This window comes from Engystomops pustulosus, chromosome 9, assembly GCF_040894005.1.
Source record: "Engystomops pustulosus chromosome 9, aEngPut4.maternal, whole genome shotgun sequence".
In the NCBI taxonomy this organism is placed as follows: Eukaryota; Metazoa; Chordata; class Amphibia; order Anura; family Leptodactylidae; genus Engystomops; species Engystomops pustulosus.
Window position 1 is genome coordinate 85,814,343 of NC_092419.1, and position 21,580 is coordinate 85,835,922.

At 40.4% G+C, this 21,580-nt stretch overlaps 2 protein-coding genes across 4 annotated transcripts in view; one reads left to right on the forward strand and one right to left on the reverse strand.

Moving 5' to 3' along the window:
- RPS4X (ribosomal protein S4 X-linked) overlaps positions 1-21,580 on the forward strand; it is a 501,937-nt gene that overhangs the window by 346,236 nt on the left and 134,121 nt on the right. The window lies entirely within an intron of this gene.
- Positions 7,634-21,580, reverse strand: part of LOC140077882 (TSC22 domain family protein 3-like) — a 42,333-nt gene continuing 28,386 nt past the window's right edge. Inside the window, exons 1-3 of one of the 2 annotated variants that reach the window (XM_072125468.1) lie at positions 10,580-10,850; positions 9,645-9,696; positions 7,634-8,890 (exon numbers count right to left, since the gene is read on the reverse strand). In XM_072125468.1, the coding sequence (XP_071981569.1) occupies positions 8,645-8,890; positions 9,645-9,696; positions 10,580-10,785 (504 nt within the window). In that variant the 5' untranslated portion in view covers positions 10,786-10,850 and the 3' untranslated portion in view covers positions 7,634-8,644. Of the gene's footprint in view, positions 8,891-9,644; positions 9,697-10,579; positions 10,851-21,580 lie in introns of those variants that run through there. The other variant, XM_072125469.1, reaches the window with a different exon arrangement.

Consider the following 21,580-nt stretch of genomic DNA (forward strand, 5'->3'; position numbering starts at 1 on the left):
GGGGTGACATCACTGCCTCTGACCATGTGACCAGTCTCATTTATATGATAAAAAATAGATGATTTTATAATGAATAATGTATGAAATAACTAGATAAAGGCTGGGATGGGATCCTTGTGAGCTGCTCCAACAGGTAGAGGTGACAGTACAAGTGACACAGACCTGATGACAGGTGTCCTTGAAAATTCCCCACCCTGGGCTTACACTCGAGTCAATAAATTAGCCCAGTTTTTGGTGGTAACATTAGGATAATACTCAAGCATATACATTAGTCTACGGCTACATTCACACTACCGTTGTCTGCCGTACCATAGTACAGCGGGCACACGGCAGTGCCGGGGAGAGGAGGAGGGGGAGAGTGCCCCCCTCTACATAGCCTAACATAGAGCCCAGTGCCGTATTCCGTTGAAAGATAGGACATGTCCTATCTTTCTACGGGGTACGGAGCGGTATGGTGCCACATGTGTGCCGCACCGTACCACTCCCATATGGTGCCATGTGGCCATTGCGATGTATGAGGGACGTATATACACTGTATATACGTCGTCCTTATTTACATCCCCCATACGTTCGTGTGAACGTAGCCTAAGAATGTTCTGTTTGGTTAGTCCGTCTTTGGATAGGTGCTTACTGTGGAAATAACCTTGCTTTTAACATTGCAACCTATAAATTTTAACAGTGTAAATGCTATTGATGTAAGATTAATATGGATTAAGACAGAGTGGCACAGAGAGAGGGACATGGAGCACTTCTTTATAAAATGGATGAGTTAATAAGAGCCCCTAAACATCTTCAGGCATTCAGCAGATGATGCAAACCTTTCAGTACACATCATAGTATAACGCTTCAGTGCATTTCATGGAGACAGAAGGGGCAGTACAGAGAGCACCGGCCATGGGGTCACAGAGGACCAAAGGTTTTACTCTTTCTGGTTCCCTTCTTTCATCACGTCTGTAACTGTTACTTGTATCGTTATGTATCGTTATGAAGACAACATAGGATGGTTTCTAAACTTTATTATTTTTTGGTTGTTTGAAATATCTTCAAACAAACAATGTCGGGGGGGGGGGGGGGATTCTCTGCTGTTGGGGGTAGCATATATCACACAGTATTTCTGTATTTCCTATGTATATAAGTGACACCAGAGGTCTTTCAAAAAGCTGCTCATTTCCCCTCACTTCTCTATTGACAGAGGATCTGGTGTGGGGATTGTTTGGCTGCCAGCTATCTATACAGTGTTATCATCTATATAGTACATGGAGAGGCCAAACATACAATAAATTTTAGTTAGGAGTTAATAATAAATACCGGAACATATCAGTATAAAAAAAAAAAACACCCTATTACTGATTACCTTGGCTTGTTATATAACAACTTTCACAAGATTTGATCATCTCAGATACAGGCCATTCCATAAGATATAAGTGGAAAATTCCAATTCCTTTCACAAATGTACACATGCGCCAGGAATTAAATAAAGAGACAAGGGGTTGGGTTGTGTGTGTCTGTTCATAGCTCTGCAGGAGGGTGGGATAGAACATTGGGTACAGATAATTGGAGGAGGCATCAGATAAGAACTGAATAGAATAAGTAATGGACGCAGTCAGATCATATGTATAATGTAACAGAAGGATCTAGACAATTAATACGAGTAATTGAATATCACAACAGACAACTTTTAAAAACAACATAAATATGACATGAAACAAAGTCTGTACATATAGAAGAATCATTTAAAGGAAGTGAGCAGGAAGTACCCACTGCATAAGTGCTGAGAAAGCAGGGGCGAGGGTGAGACAGTGTAACAGCCAGTGAAGCCAGATCACAGAGGCTCAATAGCATAATTTAAAAAGTTGATTTTAGAAGGAAGGAGGCCATGGATAACAAATATAAGAAGATAACTACAATCACGGTGCCTGGATCTATGAGTAAGGGTCCCTGGTTTATCATTGCTGTTGGGCTACTTTTAGATAAAGGGTAGATAAAAGGAAGGACAGCATTAAAAGTAAGGCCCCGGATGCTAAAAAATTGCAGATGGGATTTTTAAAGATCAAGTCATAGATTTCTTGACCAACCACAAAAACTAGGGATTTATATACTGTATATAAGTACAAAAATAACTCTATAGAAGAAATAAATGGTGCTGCCATACAGTGGTAAAATATTACCTTCCTGCAAAACACATTGGGGCTCATTTACTAAGGGTCGTGTGCGCACTTTTGTCGGACTGTGCACGTTCTTCATGGCTAAAACGGCTTGTACGGGTATTTATATATGTGTGTGAGCCGGAATTGTGGCGCATGCAATCCTTTTTGTGGCGTAGCTGCGCTGGCTTCTATGCGACACAAATAAGGGGCGGATTCGGACCGATTCGGACTGAGCGCATGATCTAACTTTCAAATTGTGTCGTAAGCCCTAGCCCTAACATGCACCAGTAAAAAGATGGTGAACTGCAGCGGACCTGAGTGGGGAAGCGACACATTCATGGTATCGGGCGTGAATCGAGGCACAGTGCATTATCGTCAGACAATGCACTTTCGGTGAACACCAGTGGCCAAGTGAGTAAATGTGCCCCATTATATAAAGACTATTGTTATCAATGATACAATTCTATGAGACCCGAATAATACTTGAAAACCATGACCACTACCATTACTACTACATAGTAACTACATAATATTATCATATGAAAAAAACACAAAACATACAAAACAAAACATACTGAAAAAAACACAACACAAACAGCAACACTACTGACATTTAGTGACCATACAATGACAGTAGATACTAGTTCCACAGAGCCACAAGTGATGACTGTAAATCCAGCGCCACATGGGTGAAGTATTTTCTGATTTAGTTTGCTATCAGATTCACAGATTCATTGTGGTGGGCACAAGGATGTTGTTATTACTTCTTTGTTAAGCGCTCAGGTTTTTTATGCATAATGTGGATACCTGTATAAATCTGCTCCACGATCTACTATATATCCCCACAGTTAAGCCACTGGTGTTGCATTGGACTTACCTCTGACAAGTTAGCCACGGGAAACTTTGTGTTTTCTAACAGTGACGTAACTAGAAGCTGATGGGCCCCAGTGTAAAGTCTGTGCCAGGCCCCCGACCATAATGTATGTCTTAAAGTACTAGTCTTCTCATGGCACCTCATGCGCCCTTAAGGCGCTTCTTGGGCCCTGTTGCAACCATACCCTCTGCACTCCGTCAAGTTACACCCCTGTTTGCTAACCCTTGGGAATGTTGAATGTTCCCCCCAATCAGCCATATACACTATGGCAGGAATTTATGATACCTTGCACTCCAGTTTTCTGCTGTGCAAGGTATGAAATAGTCGCAATTCCTGGTGCACGGCAACAAAAAAGTTGATGGAACAGGGCGAGGAACAAAGAGGGTCAGGGCAGGGATGGTTGGATTCTGGTTCGATTGGAACATGTTATTAATTCTGGCACATCTGGCCCTGGCACAGCCAAAAATTAGCTTAAATCGGGTTCTGAACCTTGCTTAGAGCCGGTCTGATTTGGCGGAGATTTCAGCTATAGTCAATGCCAGTTTTCTGAATGCAAGTTTATAGTAAAATTGTGTGAAATAGCCATTGGCTGGTGATGTCTATAACCGGCTCTAGTTTGCTCAGGACACGTTCAAACATGACTTTTTTGCCACATTGCTGCATTTTTGCAGCATTTTTGCCGCATTTTGAAACACATTTGGGTAAAAAACACATATGCTTTTATAAGATGCGTTTCTCGTTGTTCAATCTCATCAGCATTTTAAAACACAACAAAAATGTCGTATGTGAACGGGACCTCAATCTGCGCTGGTGGTTAATGGACAGCTCAGATTAGAATTTTTTTAAACACAGTGCAACGAAAATAACTCCTGGAGTTGAACAAACAAAGCTGCTTCTTAATATAGAAATATCACTGTACTATATGCACAGAGCATATGGAAATGATTATACAGGGAATCACCACAGTCGGTAACTATGGGAACTACAAATAAACAGGTTCAGGGAAGCCTATACATGTGGAAATGAGCACTAATGTACTGACTCATCCATCCCTTACAACAGCCAGTATGACAGCCTCGTCATAACAAAGGAAAAACTATCCATAGCTGCTGCATGGGTAATAGTGCACATCATAGAGCAATGCACAGCAGACAGGACACTATTGGGTCACATAGAATTTGCATATATCTTTATGTTCTATGTGTATGCAGTATTTAAGTAAGATATGAATGTCCACTGAATATTGGCTGTGATTCCATTATGTGTGAACACGGCCTTCAGCTGGGAACAGTCAGAGGGGTCTGTCTGTAACTATGGGTTGTCTGTAATGGCAGAAAACACCAGAAGTGCCTGGTAAATCCCTGGCTGCAATTTATCTGTGGCCTAGGGAATAAACCATGTTCCTGGCTGTGGCGTAACTACAGTGGTAGAAGCCATAACATCAGTTATGGGGCCTGCAGTGTCAGGGGGCCCTGTCATCCGACGTGACGCTAAAGAATGGAGGATGTGCACCATTATATGCATATTATGCTGCACAGTGTACAGCATAATATATCTTATATACGCTTGTATAAGCCAAGTTTTTCAGCACAAAAAAATGTTCTGAAAAACCTCACCTCTGCTTATACACAATTAAATTTTAAAAAACGTAATACTCACCCTCCGGTGCCCAAATCTTTGGCGCAGCTCCCAATCCTCGGCGCGGTTCCCGGCGGCTCCTCTTCTTTCTTCTCTTTCTTCTCTTTCTTCTCTAGCCGGCAGAGTCGCATCCATGCGGTTCTGCCGGCCGGCGCACATTATGATGCGGCAGTGTCACAGCTGATGATCATAGTGCCGCATCATATGTGATTTATATTTGCTGTATATATGTGTTTATCTGTAATGTGTATAATCTGTATGTGCATATGGTGTGTATATACTGTATGTGTGTATATATCTGTATATGGCACTGTATGTTTGCATATATATGATGTGTATATGCTTTATATGTGTGCATATGTGTGTAAGAGTGTATAAATGTGTGTGTATGAGTGAAGAACTGCATGTTCATGTATATAGGTATATAAATGTGTGTATATGTGTGTAATATCTATATTTTGTAAGCGGGAAGGGGACCCCATTCTGAAGTCTGCTATGGGGCCCTGACTCTCCTAGTTACGCCCCTGCCTAGCAGCAAAAGGCCTTATGTTAACGAGCGTAATGGGGGCCGCACAATTTTTGGCCATATCATGGCCCCCATAGAGAACTCTTTCCAACCTGATCATGGTGCGGTGAGTACACTACATCTCATCCCACCATGACCTGGTAGCCCCACTATGGAGAGGGAAAGAGAGCATGAAATTTGCAGTTGCTAACCCACATCTCTATTGCTGAGTGTATGCCCGGCCTGAGTCACATAGCAAAATATTAAAACGTTCACAGATATATATCAAGTACATACTCCTAAATTCTGACTTTAAAAAAATGGCAAAATATGGCATTTGTGCCATTTTGATCATATTCGCCCCCAAATTGTCCGACATCTTGAAAACTCTGGATGTGAAAATTAGTGTGTTAGTCTGTTTAGGCAAATTTACTAACTAAGACATGTTTAAAATGTTGTAAAAAAATGCTTCAATAAAGGGGGACATGGAAAGTGGAGTAACATTAGAATGCACACCCACATTCTGTACATAAATTTGGCGCAAGTCAATGCAGTCCCCAGCAAAATTGATTTCAAAAAGTCCCATTATTATACTTTAGGTTAGGAGTTTTTTTTGGCTTCTATGTTGAGGTGATATTTTATTGCAACAAGCTACGATATAGCTATATTTATCTAACATAACAGAGAATAAATTTGTGTAAAAACCTAAAAGTTTGTGCGATGGAGACCTTTGTCCTTTGTAGTTCTATGTCATTTGACCTATGAGGTCAGCGTAGCTGTGCCCAGTGTGGGTGTGCTGGTGGTGGGCAGATTTGTTCTGTTGATCGTAAGCTCCTTTGGTGACAGGAATCAATGAAACTAAATGCATTCTTTGTAAAAAAATCATCTTGATGGTCATGAGGAACACGGAGAACCTTTTATTTCATTGTGTACATTGTGAGAATTTTCCACACATTCTTCAGCCTGTGTATCATTAGCGTGACAGTAATGTCTACAGATTGTCCCCGCGTCCTGCTCAAGGGTCAGATACATCAATATAGAGCTTGTTGGTTCCTCCGCTGTGGGTGTGACCTGTGGTTGCCTTGGTAATAACGAAACAAACAGACTGTAGGATACAATCTTTCTTCTGGCGGGTGGAGAAGTTTCACTATTTTCCTCTCTTGCACCACCCATCTTCTGACCTGACGTCAGTGTGGTCAGGGCAAACCACAGAAAATAACTGCAGTAGTTATCATGGCTAGGATGAGGGAGGTATAACACCGAAATCTATTTGCTGCAGACATGTCTTACAGGGTTTTTTTGCTTTTACTATTTGGTGATTTTATCTGTTTATCAGTCAAAGTAATGTAATGTTAAAAAAAGAAAAGTATCTGAAGAAAAACCTCAATGACTGTGAATATGTGCTCAAGTAGATGTATCTAGAGATATAAGTACAGTTTGTATAGAGTGATCTTATCCTATTAGACTTCTCCATAAATATTAGAGGTTTCCCCATTATCTGATCCCAATACAAGTTGAATGAATATATGACTACAGAAATGTTCTATTCTATGAATGTTCTCCCCATGGATTATCATAAATATTGTAGGGGGGGATTTATCACCACATTGCCTTGTTTCTTGTACTACTTTTCGAGACTTTTTTGCCTCAGTTGAGACTCAAAAATAAGTACAAGAAACCTGAACATATGGTAATAAATCCCGATTCAGATGCATTGCTTTCCAATTAATTTTAGGCTGTGTACTGTGACAGCCCTTTCGCCGAACAACAGGAAAGAGTTGGTTCTAATCTCTTCATAGTTGTATGAATCCATCACTGCAATTGGGGCTCCCATTCACTTCAATGGTGGCCGTGCCTGCCGCTTCCTGGCCACTACACACGGCATGGAGTTATTCTGGACTGACCCAAGAATAGGCCTTTAATAAAAATTCTTGAACCACCCTGTTAACCTGATAACCAAATATTATGATTAAGGGAAGTAAAGCCATGTTTTAGCTTTTGAGGCAGGATGATTGAAAAATTTAAAGAGGACCTGTCAGGGCGATTTGGGACACTAAACCTTTAGCAAGCATGGTTACAGATGTGAGGTGTACTACTTCGGCTTCATTGAAGTACAGTGCAGGTGCGAGGAGCGCAGGAGATTGGTCCGATGCACTTCATTGCACCCAACTCTAGGTAAGTATAATGGTTATTTTTTTAGAGCGCCCAATTGCTATAGGGCAATTTGGGACACTTAACTACCGGTCCATAAGGACCTGTGGATGGTTTAGTGTCCAAAATCTCCCCGACAGGTCCTCTTTAACACCTTAGAGGTTTAGAATGACGACCATGTTTAGTAAAAATGTAGTTACCTTGATAAATGATCCTTATTCACGAACTAGCCCCCCTTTCCTGCTAGATACCATTATCTCCACTATAAAGGTGCAATAAATCAAGATTAATATCTTGAAGAATAAAGCATTCCCATAGTTATGTATCAAAAGGTTTTATTGCAGGATTGCAGAGTTATGTACATTTCAATAACATTATACAGCGAAAAGTTCCATCAAACCTTATAAGGTTATTGTTTGAAGTTTTAGTCCACAAGTCATTAATATTGTAGTATAAAAAAAAAGAGTCTGTCGTCTTTTCCCAGATTTTAAAGTGTCGTGTGAACTTTACAGGAGGCTCTTTGTCAGCCAATGTGCTTTTGCATGAAGACAAATGGAAATGAAGAAGAAAGTACTATTCTAGACATGTATAAAAAAAAGAAAGAAAAAGACTAACAGTGTCCATGTTACATGTAGCATATTCCAAGCCTTCAAGACTTCATGGCAACCGCTTATCCAACATTGAACACTATCTGTGTAAACCCATGCTCACGGCCCTGTCATGTGGGGGTCTTAGGACACCTCCACTAGCTCTAACAAGGGCTAATATGTGCCATCTAACTACAGATATCCATTTCAAAGTGTTTAGGTGCATCTCAAGCTCGGCTTTGTTCTTCAACCATATGGAGCAACATATCCTACACCAGTCTCTACAATCTGGAGGACACCTATCTCTGTTTTCCAATTCAGAACAGTTTATGGTCAAACTAAACAGAGATGGTCCCTCTGACCGACTTTGTACTCCATGGTTAGAGAACTCTTCCAGAAGCTGTCTGTGGACTTCTTCGGCGGCTTCTGCAATTATCTTGACTTCGCGTTAAAAGCCTGACACCAAGAAAGGCAGGTTCCATAGTGGACAAGCTCTGTCTTACTGGTCCTCTTCTTAAGAGTCCACGAATGGCTTCTCTCACTCTTCTCTTGAAGAAAAGACTTGTGAGGAAGCCTGTTCTAGCCCTGGTACATCTCATGGTTCCAGTAGAGGCTAGTCAACGACCCTCCAGGCCAAGGTGACACTTTAAAGAGGGGGGAAAAAAATTACATTTTTTTCTCATTATCGAGGAGACGATTAGGTAAAGTTCTGTGGCTCTGTCCACTCCAAAGACAGAGCCACTTAAACTGCAGATCCGGCTGAGCGTGGCTGGGTTGCATGTAGAAAATCTAAGCTTGAAATCTCCCTCGTCTCATCTGCTGGAAGTCGGGATTGAAACTTTTTCATCTGCTCTGGGCTGGCAAGGTTCTTTAGTAGACAATTCTCTCTCTCCAGCTGAGAATTTTTCTCCACCAGCTCCTTGATCTGCTCCTTTAGGACCTCCACCTCTTCCCGCACAGCATACATGAGATGGTTCTTTACCAAATCCTGTGAGATAAAGAAAAATCTGACATCAGTGGAGTGTTCTGAATCGATTGTGTTATCATATTCCATATTTACAGACAGAACCAAGCATTGCATACACAACCGTTCCTTCATTATATAGACCCGTAATCGTTGTTGGAGAACAAGTCTAAGCCACACAATGACACTAGGTCTACGCTTACACGTAACACATATTGCCCTGCCTTGCTGAAAATATTACATCTAGGAGATTTAAATACTAATGCCCATGGGTTTTAGTGTATTAGGTGAAAGTGTAAGCAGGTTGTTATTCTGGCACCTCATACAGTAGGTCAGTCATGCCGGAGGGAGGAAAGAGAAGGCGCTATTGTTGGAACGTCTACAGCTTCCTTCCTGAGGATGGGATTCCCACATACCCAGCCTGGTACAGTCTGCAGCTTACACTGCAGTCCTACTCTATCCAATGAGATCCCACAAACCTCAGCCGAGAAATCTGCTCAGCAACAAGCAGCAATACATCTTCCTAGGGAACAACAGGGGGATCCCATTCTCCAACCCCAAAGCTTACCACCCACACGCTTAGCTGATGCAATTCATGCGCAACCGCTTATTATATGTGGCCAGTAAAGGTGTGACAAGCACAATGGACTCATAACTATTATAGGAAATCTATACAGGGACATTTACAAGAGGTTTTACTACTGTATGCTAGAAAATTGTTACAAATCAATACAAAAAAAGCATTTTGTGAAGGTATAATATAAGATGTGATACTCACCATTGCCTGCTCAATCTTGTTATCTATTGCAACCACACTTGCACCCGAAGCGCTGCAAGAAGACAAATAAATGTACATGAATATCCAGGGCAATACAGTATACAGTACAGTATATTATCAGTGTCACATAGTTCACCTCTTATGTAAAAATGATAGTAAATCAGACTGGAGGCAGGAGGCTGTGCAGCGTGCGTACATCCCCGGAGGGGTTAAACTGACAGCACAGACAAAGCAATAGTCTCCTGCAATACTCTGACAAACAACAAGGCGGAAACAGAGCTATTCCAGTCCAAACCAGGATAATCCTGCTCTAACCAACCATCACTGCAACAAAGCTCAGGCATGTCTGCTGTCTTCTAGAATATCAGGATGGAATAGCAGAGGAATGCAGAATTATCACGTCTAATAACCAGGACATGGAAATATTCTCATAAGCTTTGCAAATATATATCACATATGATATGTTGCATTTCTGTATTATCACGTCTAATAACCAGGACGTGGAAATATTTCCATAAGCTTTGCAAATATTTATATATATATATCACATATTATACGTTGCATTTCTGTATTATCACATCTAATTATTAGGGCTTGGAAATATTTACATAAGGTTTGCAAATATTTATATATATGACACATATTATATGTTGCATTTCTGCATTTATGTGCAATTTATTAACATAGACTTTATTATTATTTTACTAAAATTCTATTCTATTTTTTTTTTAAATGGTACAAAATTGATAATTTTTTTAGTTTGTGGAAAACGCCGCTTTCAAAAATATATCTGCAGCAAATAGAAATAGACTATATATCAGATTCTATAAAATGTTATTTTCTCCACGTGACTATAAAGCGGACGCAGAGATAAGGGTACACCTGCCGCATGAATAACAAGTCTCTAAAATCTGCAGAAATAATTCTGTATTTACCTGTTATCCAGTTTTACAGACACGACATCTGCCCCCAGAAGGGAGGAGAAGAATGAGATGGAGAAATTGTGGAGCTCATACACGGCCACCTCCATGGGGTATTTGCACACTCCTGTACTCATTTTTGCAGGATAATATGTAACGTTAGGTTTCCAGAGGAGAAGGTTCTGCACTGAGAAGTGGTTTCTATTCTGCACAGTGTGCATGGAGCGCTCTGCTCTCAGATCAGGCCTCCACTGCTGATGCAACAAGCACAGACTGAATGCTATTTCTGTGCCGCTCATCCTTATATAGCAATGGGTGGTGACATCATATGGTGTCACCCCCTCCATGCAAAGTAGGCTGACTTCGTAATACACCCCCCTCCTCCAAACCACAGAGCTAATAAACAGCCTCAGTTCACTGCAATATATTGACACACATTTGCACAATAAGTTGCAGTATTTTTCCTCTCCACATGGATTTATGTTTTTGTGGATCGGTACATGAAAATCAAACAGATATGGATTGTTATGTAAAAATGTCCTCTGAACTGGCACACGATGAGCTCTCACATCAATAACAGGGAACCCCCTCTGGTTACTAGAATACCACTGGAGGGGACACCGGAGGGCATTTACATAAGAATCCGACATTGTGATCCACCAATATTATGCATTGCAATTTTATAATAATAAAAAAATGTAAAAATATTTTAAGACACAATGGGGGGCATTTATTAATAGTGTTGCAAGGTCCGTTTTTTGGGGGCGCACAAAATGTGCGGTAAGTTAGACAGGAATGTTAGGGATTAATAAATTGACGCACAATTGAAAAAGGGTCTTAAGCGACTCCACATTCATGAATCGGAAATAGCACTAGGTAGACTTTTGTGGGTCTAAGTGTGTGACACAAATTGAGACAAAATAACTGACGGAGAAACTAGAACAGCAGTAAAAGTGTCGGTATTCATGATTTGCGCCAAAATTAAGAGACAAAGAAAAAACACTTTATAAATGTGGTGCAACAGTGAGCAAAATAAAAAATGACAAAAAACTGGCGAAAAGCCATTCATAAATGCCCCTCAGTGTGCTACTATACACAGTAAGATATTCTACAAAATGTCATGGGAAGATCCCTATATTCATAGCAATGGGCTATGAATGTAAAAAAAAGTTTACGTGATTTGCGCAGTGAATGTCTGTAGCTAATTTTAATGATATTTACCATGATATTTACCAATAATAATGGCTATTGTATTATCAGTAGAAGGATACTTTGGATTTGTTCACATTTATGTTTGGACATAAATTTGCCAGTGTATTGCCACATGTATGTAAGCCTGTACAGTGCTTGCTCCCATTATAAAACATATACCTATACACTGGATTGTAGTGTGTTGTTTACTACTGTAATGTTTTCTTGTGTTATAACTTAATACTAGGACGATCAGTTGGGGTCTGACCTCTTGGACCCCAACCAATCTGGAGGATAAAGAGTACACAGCGTTGATTTAGCATTGAGTCCCCTTCGATGTCTCCCCTGTGTAGCACCAGTCAGGATATATAATGCAGCTATAGTACACATTCGGTGGCAGGACGGCCAGTGTACTGGGAAAGAAGGTTATGCCATATCCTCAGTGATAAACCCAGAGGTCAGACCTCATCAATTATAAAGAGATTGCATCCCCTCAAAGACTGTAAGCTCTTGTGAGCAGGACCCTCATTCCTATGGTTTCATCAGACCATTTATTATTTCCTAATGTCTTATTTTATTTTACCTTAAATTATTGTATATATCCCCCATGATCTGTAATGAGCTGCGGAATATCATGATTTAGGATTATTATAATTATATTCCAGCAATATGACATCTAAACCTCCAATCTAATTCAATTGAATGTGTTCTAGCAAAACATGTCTCTGTGCACATCAGTAAAAATATATAACAAGAAAGTTCCTGGCATCACAACAATTAAAGCAAACCTTGTAATTTGTGCTCCAGGTTACCAGGATATATATAATATATATATTAGGAGATATGTTAAATCTTTATCCTATTACACATCTATATAGCAGATTCCTATTCTGTAGCACTGTACACCATCACTTTTATAGCTCTTAGTGGAAGAGGCTCATGTATAAATAATGTGAATTGTGAGACAAGTTATTCCTTTTTAGAATTCACCAAACCATGCAGAATATAATGACAGGCGTCTGTACTTTTTGGGATACTGGCTGCATGTCTGCCATCACCTTTGCGTTGATACAAGAGATTTATTATATTCAGTAAGAAAGCGGCTTATAATATACAGTATAGATACATGTACAAAATGCTGACATTGCATGTTTTTATGTAAGACAATATTTTAGTCGATTGCATTTATGGAAGTGTATAACAATTGGTGTAACCTCGTGTGCGCTATATAAATAAAGGAATTGTTATAAAGCGTATATATTATATATATATATATATATATATATATATATATATATATATATATATATATATATATGTCCTCATGCAAACCTCTTTCATAACTTGGCTTATTACAGGTCTGAGTCCCCCTCCCCCCACAATCCATGAGACTGGAGTTCCTGGCGATTAGTTCCCTTGTATCCAGATCAATGGCGCCCTCTGCTGGTGACTCCCTGCCACTACAGCTACAGTATCAGCTCCAATGTCTTGTTTACACTGCAACTAAAAAAGAACATTGTGTTCTCCTCAGATATGGTAAAGCCAAAACAATACTAAAAGTAGCTTTCCAAACAAACCAGATACCAGCCGTTTTCATGCCAGTTCTGTAACAGAGGTGTGGTCCCCCCCTAATATGACCTAATATTTGAGCATGGCCTACATGCCAATCATCTGAGGATTAAGCAAGATATATTTCTGCATTGTAGGCAGTTTTGTCAATGGATATTACTAGCATGTAAAAATTTTCCATAAAACTTCCTCACCTATTTACTCAGCAGAAGAAACATACAGAGAGAACAGAACAGTCCGTCCAGATCTTACTGTAATATTTGCATTATAATAAGTAGTACCGACGGGATATATTTACCATGGAGGGTCAATCACTAGAATCAATAGCCAAAGTTGTGCGAGTTGTATGGCTATTACTGGGTTCTATTCTGAATACATATAATACATCTTAGGCTCTTTCACACTACCGTTCCTTCCCTATGTTCCTTAAATCTGTTAAAGAGTAAGGAATGGAGGTTTAACAGATCTCTTAAAAATCCCATTGACATCAATGTAAATTTGACGTCATCCGTTATTTTCCGTTTAGGCAGAGATCCGTTATCCATGCATTTTTTGGATGGAAAAAATGACCGAGGCTGCGGTACTTTTCCTCCGTTTGAAAAAATAAATGGATAACGGATCCATGACAAAACTGACCATAACAGATGACGTAAAATTTACATTTTGAACTGATATGTTTAACCTCCGTTAAATCTGCATTCTTCGCCTTTTTAACAGAGGGAAGGAGCAGCAGTAAGGGCGGCATGGTGGCTGAGTGAGTAGCACTTCTGCCTTGCAGCGCTGGGGTCCTGGGTTGGAATCACACCCAGCTCGACATCTGCAAAGAGTTTGTATGTTCTCTCCATGTTTGCGTGGGTCGCCTCCAGGCACTCCGGTTTCCTCCCACAACCCAAAACATAGGCTGATTAGATTGTGAGCCCCTTGGGGACAGGGACCGATTTGACATGCTTTGCGCAGCACTGTGTAATCTGTGTGCACTATATAAATAAAGAATTAGTGTGAATTTAGCCTTAGAAAAGGATCAAATATCCAGGGCCCTTTAGATGACTGTACATACACTGGGTGTGTTATTATTTTTGTATCACTGGGGGTACCTAGCGCCCTCATTTCTAGCAACCTATTGGCACCTCTGCTCCTGGATATGACTATGCCATCTCCTGGCACTCTCACTTCTAGGGTGCGTTCAGACAGTGTTGTAAGGGGAGTTTTATGCAGTTTTAATTGCAACCAACTGCCCCGAATACACCCTTAGGCAATGCTAATGTATTGTTGTGTGTAACAATATTGTTGATAATATTTGTGTCAGTATCAATGTGTATAGAACTGTCACTCTATAAACACAGCTGTATTTACACGTGTGCTTTGTAGTGGAATAGTAGTCTGTGGGTGACAGCTGAAGTCTATAGGAATACAGACAGTTCCCGACTTAAGAACAACCGACTTAAGCCCCTTCTACACTGGCGTTTTTCACGCAGAACTTGCATTGCACTCTATCCCATTGTATTCAATGCCTCTTTCTTCATTAGCGTTGTTTTTCACGCGCGTGCTTGCGTTCGTTTGCACGCGCGTCAAAATCGCAGCATGCTCTATTTTTGCGTTTCACGTGCGTTTTTCACGCCCCATTCAAGTCTATGGGGACGTATCAAAAACGCATTGCACTCGCGAACATTGCAAGTGCAATGCGAGTGCAATGCGTTTTAAACGTAAGGGTTGCTAGGTGACCAGAATAACAGTATTTCCCCTGCTCGCGAACGATCATTTAATTAAAAAAACACAATGAAGACCAGTGAAGAATAGAATAAAAACAGTGAACACAGTGAACACAGTGAACACAGGATCATTTAAGAGAAAAACACAGTGCAGAACACAGTGCAGAATAGATTACAGATGTTCTGCACATCTGCTTACTTGTCGGGAGATACGCGCGGAACGGTGCGCCCAAAATAGCATGTGAAGAACAATATATATGTGTGAAGAACACATTGCAGATGTATTTAAACATCTGCAATTTGTTCTTCACACACATATATATTGTTCTTCACATGCTATTTTGGGCGCACCGTTCCGCGCGTATCTCCCGACAAGTAAGCAGATGTGCCGAACATCTGTAATCTATTCTGCACTGTGTTCTGCACTGTGTTTTTCTCTTAAATGATCCTGTGTTCACTGTGTTCACTGTGTTCACTGTTTTTATTCTATTCTTCACTGTTCTTCACATCTGCTAACTTGTCGGGAGATAATATACACGCGGAACAGTGAAGAATAGATCGCAGATGTTTGCAACTTATCAGAAGACATTATTTTTTAATTAAATAACCCATTTTAATCCCAAACCATGGTCCCTTTGAAAAATGCTCGATTCTCCCATTGACTCGCGCGTGAAAAATGCGCCGAAAACGCAAAAAAAACGCTAACAACACGCGCGTGAAAAACGCAAAAACGCTAATTACTCCAAGGAAAAATGGAACAAAAACGCAGCCAAAAACGTCAGTTTTTCACGCATTGCACCCTGACGTGAAACGCAACGCTAGTGTGGAAGAGGCCTTACAGATGACCCCTAGTTACAGAAAGACCTCTCTGCCCACTGTGACCTCTGGATTCTGGTAATTTATTAACATTCAGTCCAAGGTCATCTATGATGTGTCTGCAATGAAGCTTTTTTGTTAATTCTTGTTCCCCTGTCAGCCCAAATTTTTTAAAGATCCAATTGTCACAAGGACAGGGACCGTTTTGGCTGCGTAATCTGTGTGCGCTATATAAATAAAGGAATTACTATTATTATTATTATTATTAAGGACCAAAAATTATTTGGCTGGCATTACACTTACAAAATATATCTGTTCCAACTTACATAAAATTCAACTTAAAAGGGTTGTCCACTTTCGGCAAATAATTGATATGGTTTGTGTAATAAAAAGTTATACAATTTTCCAATGTGTTTTCTGTATCAAATCCTCACAGTTTTCTAGATCTCTGCTTGCTGTCCTCCTATAGTAAGCTTCATTATTTATCGTTAGAGATCTTTCCATGGTCTTGTGATGGATACGCAGGCGGACAAGCTCTTATATCACAGAGAGTAATGAGAGCCGAGTGATAATAACAGCTTGTGCACCTGTATGACCATAACATGATTATAGACAGGTTTCTATCCACTGGAAGTAAACATAGAAGTTTTCTATAGCAGCACAGCAAGCAGAGATCTGGAAAACAGCAAGGAATTGATAGAGAAAGTGTATTGGAAAATTGTATAACTTTTCACAAACAATATCAATTATTTGCTTAAAGTGGACAAAGCTTGTAAGAACAAACCTATAGAACCTATAGTAACCCGGGGACTGTATACTGTGTTTATATATGAATGTTTGTACTCTATGATGTAATATTATATTTGTATATGTGCCGTATGATAGGTAAAGTGCTACGGAATATGATGGCACTATATAAATAAAGATGATTATTATTATTTTTATTATTATCATGTATGTGTTCTAGCCAATGCAAGTGACTGCTGTGTTTTTGTCTGGCCCCTGGTGGAACACGCTGGTAATGCAGTCGACCTGAAAGTCTCTTTGATCTGCTGGCATTAAATACCCACAATTACTGAGGGGCAAAGTACTGAGCTAAAAACGATGCTCATTCATCTGTGATTGTCTGTGCTGACATACATGGATTAACAGTGTATGGAAGGCACATGCACAACTATTAGAAAAAAATATGTGTAATAATCCACTGCAAATACAACCTAAATAGAGCTATAAAGTTATCACACCGGATAACCCTCTCTAAAGGCATCATGATATAGGGCAGCAGGAACTGAGAAGATCATATCCAACCAAGGACAACATCTGCAGAAAGTTCTTCCTATGTTTGCATGCATTTCTTATGTTTACTCTGGTCTTTTCTTCCTCATATACAGGCAGTCCCCTACTTAAGGACACCCGACTTACAAACGACCCCTAGTTAAAGACGGACCCCTCTGCCCACTCTGACCTCTGGTGAAGCTCTCTGGATGTTACTATAGTCGCAGGCTGCAATAATCTGCTGTAAGGTCTCTGTAGTGGCGCTTTATTGATAATCCTTGGTCCAATTACAGCAAAAAATTTTGAAACTCCAATTGTCACTGGGGCAAAATTTATTTTTTTCTGGAGCTACAATTATAAAATATACAGTTTCGACTTATATACAAACTCAACTTAAGTAAAAACCTATGGAACCTATCTTGTATGTAACCGGGCACTGTCTGTACAGTACTTCTAGATGAATTATACTATATACAGTGCCAAATAATAATAAAGTGCTTCCCCCTAAATAACCCACTACATAAATATATCACCACAACCAAATCCAGCACATAAATACAGCACCAGAACCAGGCACAGAAATATAGAGCCGAACTCAATGGGGCTCATTTACTAAGGGTCCGTCGGCCGCATTTTCATCGGGTTTCCCGACGATTTCCATTTTGCACCGTTTCCCCCGGGATTTTGCCGCATGCGACAGAAATCAGGGGGGGGGGGTCTGTCGGACAACCCGACGGATTCGGACAAACCGCGGAATTTAAAAAAGGATTTGTGTTGCAAGATCAAGCACTCACATGCACCGGGAAGAAGAAGTGAACTCTGGTGGACCTCAGCGCAGAAGCAAAGGATGCAGGAACACGGGTGCACGAGCTTAGTGAATTGCGCCGGACCCAAATCCTCGTCGGACAAATCACAGCGGGATGGCGACAGGACTGGGTAAGTAAATGTGCCCCATTATGTCTATATATATTAGATGAAGGCTCCGTACATAAAATTTGATATGAATGCAGCACCTGATCTGAGGTCACTACAGAGATACAGCACCAGAACCAAGTTCAGTACCTGCACAGCTGGAGCAGGAAGAACAGCTCTATTCCCTGTGTAGTGGCCTAGCTGTGTTACTGCAGTTAAGCTCCCAGTCACTTGAACGGGAGCTGCAGTAACACAGGTTGACCACTACACATAGAACAGAGTTGGTGTTCGGAAGTATTCTCTGTGTCTATATCAGAATGTTATCCATATCCATAATATTAATCAATATCAATTAGGTCATTTAAATCATTGTACTGGAAAGCGGCTTCAGTTATAGTTTTGGACAATTACAAGAAATATTTTTTTACACAACTTTTTCAAACTGATATTTTAAAATGTGAACATTTCTGAAAGAATAGTCAGAAATTCTACAGCTTCTCTGGATTGACCTGATAGAGTTCTATTAAGGTGAATTCCTCTTAGGCATCATTTCTAGCTTCTTGATGTATTTGCTATTGTGATGCTGAAATAAGGGCAGGTGAATACAATGTGTTACACAGGCGTGCACGGAAATGTGTGCCAAGCAATTATATAATAACTGGAGTGTTTTGGAAATAAGGTCATGCACTAACATGTAATTGGAGCAGCTTCTGCGTAAAACCAATGGAATGTTAATCTCCAGACAGAGAAATACATGTAATGCTCATAATATCAATACCCTTATGTGGTCTGATGACATTACAGCGTCAGGGTTTAGTTCCAGTCATTAGACAGTCTGCACAGGTAGGGCCAGAAGATGCTCAGTGACAGCGCAGGTCATCTACGGCCTTAAAGGAAATCAACCAGATGGATTCAGTGGTTTTAACCCGAACATACTTAAATGCTGGTCTGTGTGCCCTGAAACAGGAACTTTTCTCAATAAAGCTGCTAAGGACTTATTTTTCAAGAATAAGGATTGTGCAAATATATCTCAGGGGCTCCTGTGTACATCATAGAAGCCCCTTCTGACTCTGTTGTTTGCTAATTATTTACGCCTTTCATTGGCATTGCTGCCCGTCTCCTCCCTCCCCATCAGTGACATCAGTTAGAACTAGAAGGGGCTTCTGTGACATACACTGGAGCCCCTGAGACTCATTTGCATATTCTAAATGTCTGTTTCTTATCAAAAAATAAGGCTCTAAAAGCCAAAAGAAGAACAGATCCTGTTTCAGGAGCACATGCCAATGTGTAAGTATGCTTTGGTTAAAACCATTGATATCATCTTGTTGCTTTCCTTTAAAGCCTAATGCAAATGTGTGCACACGAGGGTCCCTTCTTCCACTTAAGAAAACACCTGTAATATAGATCACTACGGGGAACCCTGTCACAGCATTTGTTTTAGGGACCAATACATCTAGCCAATTATTGGCCAAAGACTTGGCTGTAGATCACTTCCTAGATATGGTACTAGAATTAGGCCTTTTTTTAGGAGAATGGAGGATGTGTCCCTTCTACCTGCGTTCAATCTGAGGTTTCAGGACATTTGAAGGTCTGGAAATGGCTCTTGTGTACATGTTTATTGAGTTCATGTGTGAGGGTCCTTGTCAGTCTAATATTTGGTGGGTGGTTTTGGTGGCCATGGACCCCCTAGATGTCTTGGGCCATGGGCTACCACCGTCTATATTATAATCCACTACTGCATATGTTTATAGGTGAGTAGTCAGGAACAGTTGGCATGTTCAGCCATCGAGGATTGAATGTGCACCTTAACTTTTTCCATTCAATTAAATATTAACTGTTAAGCCTCAAACTAAACAATGTGAGAGAGTGAATAAATTCAATAAATTAAGAGCAAATATTATTCTGAGCTCAGAGTAGGAGAGATAATATTGCAGAAAGTAGAAAACTTCTCCAGGAGGGAAGTCTGTATGTCTCAGTGCACACTGAGCAGTAAACAAGTAGAGGTCACCAGGGTGTGAGAGGTGAAGAACGGAACAGGCTATCTCTCAGTGAGTGTAGCGCTCTGTGAGAGCAGATTATAAATAGCCCTCACACTGCACGGAGCAGTGGCGGCAGGAAGGAGACCTGCTATTATTATTGTTACTGTGTCCGCCGTCCAGGAATTCCCTGATACATCCATACGTAGACACATCCGCCTACTCTCCTCATATGTATCAAGACAGTACATGAGTGGATAATACACTGCATTCTAGTACTGGCTTGTTATAGGAGTCGCCATTAATCCGTAGAAACAATGATATATAACATATACATTCCCTCCTGGAACTTCCCAGGGGTTACATGCCTCTCACTTAGCCAAACCAGTTCCCTACACTGTACTGAAGAGACCTAACCAGGTGGAAACAGTGTTGTCTACACTTGGGAATCTGTTCCTTCTGGAATAGATATACTGGTTTGGTTTTAATCTGTATCGTAAGGCTTCCTGAAGGTCATGCTTGATGTCAAGGGAACTACCTTACAATGTAGTTAAAAGACATGTGGTTTTTCTTAGTCCATCCTGGAAAACTGCATATTTTCCTGCAATATCAGACACAGTCCATGCACAAAAGTGCTGCTGTTTCTGTATAAATAAATGGTGCCATGTTATTATAATCCTGTACACTCACTATAGTATTACTCTATACACATTCTATAAGAGGACATCGAACATGTAGCCCTACTTTATATGATAGTCAGACATGTTACTTGTTACATAATGCATAGCTCCCAACCATCCCGGATTTGCCGGGACAGTCTTGTTTTTTTTTACTTCTGCTGTCAGATATTGTCATAGATATTCCCTCCAGGTCCCACACTGTCTGGGGTTATCCCGGCTCTGTGTCCGCATAGTAAATACTTTCAAAGCCAGAACCTGCTATACTGAATGGCTTCTACAGACATCGGGCAGGGAATCCTTTTGAGAGATGTGTCGGGTTAGCGGAGAACAGGGACCACTATATTTAGTCCCTCTTTCCCTTTCAGAAATGTTGGGAGGCATGCATAATGACAGGAAGTTGCACGTTGTATAAGTGCTCGCTGCCTTTGTTCGTGTAAGACAGCATCTATCGGATAACTCGTGTGTCTTGCCCGTGCTACCAGGTTTTCATAATGAGGTTTTTCCATCTATAACGTGAAAAGAGAGATTCGCTTTCACTGCGATTTCCTGCACAACATTAACAATTCTATCAGAGGCTCCTACAGTAAGCGACAGCATCCAGAGCAGCAGTTTGTATTGTGTTCATCTGACAGCAGTGTAAATGTCACCTTTCTGACCAGGCTTTAAAAGGATTTAAATTTTTAAAACATTATATACTTATTGGTTTAAGGGCCTTAACTTCCTTTCTTTAAAAAATTTGCGACATTTTTTTGTGAAGCATAGTTTCAAAATAAAAAAAAATTCAGTTTGGGGTTTATGTAACAGAAAAAGTTAGTTTTCAAACTAACTCAAAATGACCATTTTAAATTAATTCCCTAGTGTGTGTGTCGGTCGTTTTGATATATACAG